We start from the raw sequence: 6,245 nt of genomic DNA, 5'->3' as shown, positions 1-6,245 counted from the left end.
TTCTCACTGGCGGGAACCGGTCTAAGGGGTGGAGCCTTCCCCCGCGGACTCCAACCCATTCATTCATTTGTTGGATACTCCCTTCCTGCTGGGTAGTGTCTCCGCCCAGCCTCCTACCTGAGTCCCTCTCACAAGGCGCCTCCCATAAGAAACAAAGCACCGCCCATAAGAAACAAAGACCAGTTGAATTTTATTGGGAATCGGGGTGTGGGACGGACTGGCTGGAAGCCTAGGCCACCAGAAGCCTAAGAACATCCTCTACTCCTGGTCCTTGGCGTCACCGTGCGTGATGACGTAGCAGATGTTCTTGTAGTCTACGTTGCCGCCCACGTCAGGGGGGAAGGCTGCCCACATATTCTTGATCTGCGGGAGAACGCACCGGCATCTCGAACTGGTCCCAGTGCTCCCTTCCCCCGTCCCGTAGCCTCTCCCAACCACTCCCCAACTCACTTCCTCCGGAGTGAAGCGGTCGCACTGGGTGGTAAGCAGCTCCTCCAGGCTGAAAGGTGACAGGAGGAGGTAAGATTGGGTCCCTGATTCCTGTCCACTCCCTCTCACTTTATCCTCGTTTTCACTGGTTTCCAGAACACTCTGGCCTCCTCGATTGCTTTTGTCCTTCCCCACTATTTGCTGTGAAATGTAATCCTATTGCCCAGTCCTATTTTTCCCTTACTCCACCAGTGCCTGGCTTTCTGGATGGGAGCAACTGGAAGGGGCTACTTACAACTGCTTCTTGATGGTGCCCTTCCCCTCAGGGTCCAGGACCTTGAAGGCTCCAGTGATCACATCCTCAGGATCGGCACCTGAGGGGTCAGGGGGAACATGAGCCTGGAGGGTCCCTAGAGGTCTGGGAAGGGGCAGCTGGGGCCGTGGACCCAGGACACCTCACTGACCTTTGAGCTTCTCCCCGAACATGGTCAGGAAGACAGTGAAGTTGATGGGCCCACTGGCTTCCTTCATCATGGCATCTAACTCCTCATTCTTCACATTGAGGCGGCCTAAAGGGGGTTCAGGGAATCAGGGGTAGAAGTTGGGTCCTGGGGCAAGGGCTGTACATTCCCATAAATTTAGGCCATCCCACCCATTTTTTACAACATAGATTGAGGCCCAAGATGGAGTTGATAGGGTTGGAACCCAAGGTCATTGAAAATTTCTCCTCCCCCACCCACCATCTTGAGTATCTGTGGGACTCACCCATGGCTGCAAAAGTGTCCCGAAGATCCTCTTTGTCAATAATGCCATCTCGGTTCTGGTCAATTACAGTGAAGGCCTGTGGAGGGCAGGGTGGGGAGAGATGAGTTCCCCCATGGCCTGGCTTCAGCATCCCCACCCCAGACATATCAGATTCTGGCCTCCTGCCAGCTGTTCTCTCCCACCCCAAGCAGGGAGGGGAAGAAGGAATTCTAAACCTTTTCCCTCCCCCTAACAGGTGCACATTCCAGGGAGGGGGTTGTGGGTGATGGCAGGGGTGCCTTTGGTCAGCTTTCAGCTTCCAGCCTTCCCCACTCACCTCCTTGAACTCCTGGATCTGAGTCTGGTCAAACATGGAGAAGACACTGGAGCTCCCCTCTGCTGCTGCCCTTCTCTTGGCCTTCTTAGGTGCCTGAGGGGTGAAGTTTGGACAAGGAGGTCCATTGGCCAGTCCCTAGACCTCTCTGGCAGGCAATGGATTAGACCCAGTGTTCACTGTTATTGTTTTGTTTGGCTATTTGAGATGGAGTATATTACCCAATAAGCATGTATAACACAGGAGTATGTTACCCAGGCTGATTTCAAACTCCGTGCTCAAGGAATCTTGCCTCAGCTTACCAAGTAGCTGAGACTACAGGTTTATGTCACCATGCCCAGCTAGATTCAGAGATCCTTGAATCCCTTCTTCTAAAGTAACTTTTCCCTCCCTTGGGACTTCTTGGCTGAGGGACTTGTTTTAGTTGTATCCCCTGAATTTCCATCTGCAGCTCCTGGGTCCCCATACTTCCATCCTACCCAATAGGTAAAAGCTTTCTCACTTCAGACTACCCCCAGCCTGCATCCTTCAATTCCTGGTTTGCTGTTTGGCCCTGATCCACTCATTTTCTTTGTCTGAACCTCTACTTTCTCATTTATAAAATGGGAGTGAGAATCCTCATCTGGCTGGTCCCAGAACTTTAGGAAGATGGAGTACAGGAGGTGATGGAGCTGGCTTTGAAAGGGCCCGGAGGGGCTGGGGATGTGGCTCAAGTGGTAGCGTGCTCGCCTGGCATGCGTGCGGCCCGGGTTCGATCCTCAGCACCACATACAAAACAAAGATGTTGTGTCCGCCTATAACTAAAAAATAAATATTAAAAAAATTCTCTCTCTCTCTCTCCCTCTCTCTTTAAAAAAAAAAAAAAAAGAAAGGGCCCGGAAACCTAAGAGTGGAATATCTGGGCAGATTAGCATTGGTTGGATCCTTTAGGCCATCACTTTATCTGTTTTTCAATAGTGATACCAAGGAAGTGAGGAGTCTTTTTTTTTTTTTATCTTTTGTTGGATTGGAAAATTGCTACTGTTTTCCAAAGGGTGAGGCTGCCCTGAGTCTAATGGATCTGGCCAGGGGTTGGGGATTCTCACTCACCATGTCTTAGGTCTCCTGGGGGCAAGGCAGTGGCTCCAGCTGGAAAGAAGCAGAGAGTCAGCCTGGCGTAGTCCCTCTGGGGTTATATAGTCCTGCCCCAGGGAGCCCTTAGCATACCAGGGTAACCTTAGCCCTGCGGGTGCCCACCCCAGATACCAAAATAGCCCGGCTCAGAGACTCTCCTTTCTTGGAGGGCCAGCAGCAGCTGGAGCACACAGAGGGAGGAGGGAGTGGGTCTTGGGATGCAGGTCTCCTTAGGACCTGGGCAGGAAGGGATGATCTTTCTCCCAGAAGGGGCCTGGAATGTGCCAGAGTTCAGAGTGGGCCCAAGCTAAGGCTCAGTTCTGGGAGAGAAATGAGTACCCCTGTACCCCTCTGCCCTTGGATGGGGTAGACTCAAATCTAAAACCAGTAAGCATATATTGAGTATCTGCAATGTTCCAAATAGTGTGCTGGGCTTTGGGGGTATGCTTGTTGCTTCACCCCATATTGTGAGATTCATAGTCAAGTGTGTGTGTGTATGTGGGTGATGGCAGAGCTTAAAGTTGGGAGAGAGCCATCTGTGGAAACAGGAGTCTCAGGAAGCTCTCTCACAACCTTTTGTGAAGAGGGGAGGCTGCGCATGCTGGCACACACCTGTAGTCCCAGCTACTCAGGAGGCTGCGGTAGAAAGATTGCTAGCTTGAGGCCAGCTTGGACTACTTAGCAAGACCCTGTCTCAGAAGAAAAAATAAAAGGGGCCGGTGATTATAACTCAGTTGTATAGCACCCCTCAGCTTAATTCTTAGTACCAAATAAACAAATCAATCAATCAATAAAAGAGGGGAAATTTTGTGAAAGATTTTCTGTGGTCTCAGGCTTTGTGTGTCAACCCCCTGGGCCTTGGTTTCCTCTCTATAAAATGGAAAGAAACATAATTCCTATCCCACGGATGTTGCATTAAAATTAACAACTAGGCTCTGCCTTGGTGGAATTTGTAGTGTAGCTATAGGAATAAATGCAAAGAATAACATCTCATCTGGTAAGGAGCCCAGAAGTAGAGGGCATAGCACCCTGTCTTAAGAGTATAGGAATGGCTTACTCAAGGTCAGAGGAAGCAAGTCAGGTGAAAGTAGAAGGGTAGGCAGGCTAGACAGGAGACATGCCATAGGCAAAGGCCTGGACAGTGAAAGATCAGATGTTCAGGTTGCCACAGTTGTTATGAGTCTATCGCAGAGGATGCAAGGAGTTGGTGACCAGGCACTGGAGGACCTTCAATGCCAGGTAAGAATGGAGAGCCTGGAGAGCATGGAAAGATTTGAAGCAGAAGGATGTGGTCTAGTATGACTCTAGATCATTTTTCTGGGTACCTGTGTAGAGGCTGGTCCTCAGAGGAGGGGAGTCAAAGAAACCAAGAGGGAAGCTGCCTACCACTTTCACTTCCTCCTAGGCAACTGGAATGGCCAATGGCTTCTTTCTTTGTTCTAGGCAAGAACCTCCTTGGCTGACTGACCTTTCCCAGACCTCTAGGCCTCAGTGCCCAGTTCCCACCATGCACTGGATGGATGTCTGGGGAAATAGTGGTAGAGGAAGCCCCAGGTTTGGAAGGATACCCATCTCATACTCTTCCTCCTTCTTTAGGACCTGATGTCCTGAGGAAGGTGCCTCTGCCCTTCCCCCACTCCTCCAGCCCCATGCCAATGCCTCTAAGACATTTTCTTTTCTGGGCACCGGGGCCTACCACCTGTTGTCTCTAAGAAGGGAGAAGGAGCCACCCTAAACTTAGCAGCTGCCCTTGGCTTCCTGAACTGTTCCCTCCCCTGCTTCAGATGGCAGCTGACTCACCTTATATGGTTACCATGGGGGTTCTGGCCAGGGAGGAGCCCACTTATTAGTAGATTCTGAGAGGTGAGGAGGAATCCAAAAAGGGGATTGGTGGGGGTGGGGGGAGTACTCAGGAAGCTTGAGTCAAGCCTGGGAGGTTAAGAAGGAGATCAGAGGGCTGGGGATATAGCTCAGTTGGTAGAATGCTTGCTTGCCTAGCATGCACAAAGCCCTGGGTTCAATCCCCAGCATCACAAAAAAAAAAAAGGAGATCAGACACTAAAAGGGTGTTCACAGGATCTGGGTCTGAGTTAGGAGTAAGGAGCCTCAGAAAACAAGAACTGGGAAATTGGGAGCTAGGTCTGACTGCAATTCAGGATATTAGATGCTGTATGGATATTGAGGCCATCTAACTCTGGGTCTCAGGAGAATGGTGATCAGAGAGAGGTGGGTATTTAGAAGTTGGCAGGTTGGAGAACATAAGATTAGGTCTTCATGTTTGTGGTCTAAGGGCAACTTAGAGAAGCTTATGAGATTGGGGTTCTTAGCAGAAAACGAAGAACACAGATGAGACAATGAGGGAGAGGGATTGGGTAGGACTGGAGTCCTGGATTCCTCAAAGAATGGGTATACATAAGGGGGAGATTATGATACTGGGGATTCATAGATTTGGGGGAGTACCCAGAGGGATGAGATCTGAGGAATTGGGGCCTGGGGAAGAGCTCAGATAGATTGGAGCTGAAGAGAGGGAGTTAGGGCTTGGGATTCCTACAGGAAATGGAAGGTGTAGAGAGATGGGCCTCTTGAAAATTTGGGAACTCTGAATAGTCGAATTAGAGATAGCGAGGTGGAGAGTACTGGATCAGGGCATTGGATCCATGGTGGGGCCTCAGAGCCCCAGAGACCACCAGAGAGGAGAACTCAAGAGCTCAATGAAGAATGGGGTCCCAGAAAGGACACAGGAAGGGCAGCGTGGCACTCTTATTTGTTAAGAGCCACCTCATTACCCCCCCCCCGCCCCTTCTCTGCGCTGTCACCAACTGTTACCCCCCTCTGGCGCTTGTCTCCGGTTGTCACCGACTGTCACTAGGCTGGTACCGCCTGCTGGGAAACATCCCTGCCCCTTCAATGCTACCATTGGCTGAGACAGCTATCTATCTTTCTTCACTGTTGCCAAAGTGGAAGAAAACAATTATTGGCTGAGGAGGCGAATAAATCGCAAGCTTGGCCCGCCTTCCCTCAACTCTCATCCCTTCCTGACCATTTTGGGAGACCTAAAGAATTTCTCAGCTCTTTCTATTGACTGTGGATGCTGTCTGTCACCGCCCAAATAGATGTCACTGTCAATTTGACCGCTTACTCCTCTTTTCATTGGCTCCTTTTTGATCATTCCTATTAGCCAGAACGCTGTCAGGCCCCTCTTCATACCTCACAGCCCTGCCTCCTTCCCCGCCCTTCCGTGGTCGTTCATTCTTCACCCATGTTTATTGGCCAGGAGGTTCAGGTCCCCGCTTTTCTATTGGTTACTTCATTAGTCCCGCCTATTTCCCTTACTCACCCTCTGATTGGTCTTACAGCCCTCTGCCTTCTCCGTTTCCTCTTTCCAGGATACCCACCCCCTCCCCGCCTCCAACTCCACCCACTCCTCCATCGATTGGCAGGAACCCAGATCCTTCTCTCCTATTATTCGTCCAAGTCCTCTGAAGAGGCGGGAGAAAAAAGGGGCGCGATGGGCCGACCCGCGCGCAGGCGTGGAAAGCAGAGACGCTAGTTGCTCCGCCGGCTCTGCATCGTGTGCGCAAGCGCGGCGTCGGCAGCTCGCACCTAGCGGGAGGGAGGGGGCGGC

At 51.1% G+C, this 6,245-nt stretch overlaps 1 protein-coding gene across 6 annotated transcripts; it reads right to left on the bottom strand.

The window, feature by feature from the left end:
* Positions 1–166: 166 nt before the first annotated feature.
* Positions 167–5,879, bottom strand: Myl11 (myosin light chain 11). 6 transcript variants are annotated; one of them, XM_048789790.1, is made up of 10 exons: positions 5,447–5,577; positions 4,421–4,549; positions 3,233–3,309; positions 2,597–2,635; positions 1,511–1,603; positions 1,195–1,270; positions 894–998; positions 725–803; positions 451–499; positions 167–363 (listed from the first exon to the last, which is right to left on the bottom strand). In XM_048789790.1, the coding sequence occupies exons 4-10, from the start codon at positions 2,597–2,599 to the stop codon at positions 259–261; spliced, it is 510 nt and encodes a 169-aa protein (XP_048645747.1). In that variant the 5' UTR covers positions 2,600–2,635; positions 3,233–3,309; positions 4,421–4,549; positions 5,447–5,577; the 3' UTR covers positions 167–258. The 6 variants fall into 6 exon arrangements, with proteins under 6 accessions (XP_048645747.1, XP_048645746.1, XP_048645748.1 ...); XM_048789789.1 differs by lacking the exon at positions 3,233–3,309; XM_048789791.1 differs by lacking the exon at positions 3,233–3,309 and having other exon boundaries at positions 4,421–4,476; positions 5,447–5,564.
* Positions 5,880–6,245: the final 366 nt, after the last annotated feature.

Source organism: Marmota marmota, unplaced genomic scaffold (assembly GCF_001458135.2).
Source record: "Marmota marmota marmota unplaced genomic scaffold, marMar, whole genome shotgun sequence".
Classification (NCBI taxonomy): Eukaryota; Metazoa; Chordata; class Mammalia; order Rodentia; family Sciuridae; genus Marmota; species Marmota marmota.
Note: the sequence above shows the minus strand (reverse complement) of the source record. Positions and strands in the feature narration are given on the sequence as shown.

What these genes read in the sequence shown, in the direction of transcription:
- Myl11 (XM_048789793.1), bottom strand. An exon ending in GGACACTTTTGCAGCCATGG is followed by an intron (nt 999 to 1,194) that starts GTGAGTCCCACA and finishes AACCCCCTTTAG; the next exon opens with GCCGCCTCAATGTGAAGAAT. An exon ending in GGCACCATCAAGAAGCAGTT is followed by an intron (nt 500 to 724) that starts GTAAGTAGCCCC and finishes GTCACCTTTCAG; the next exon opens with CCTGGAGGAGCTGCTTACCA.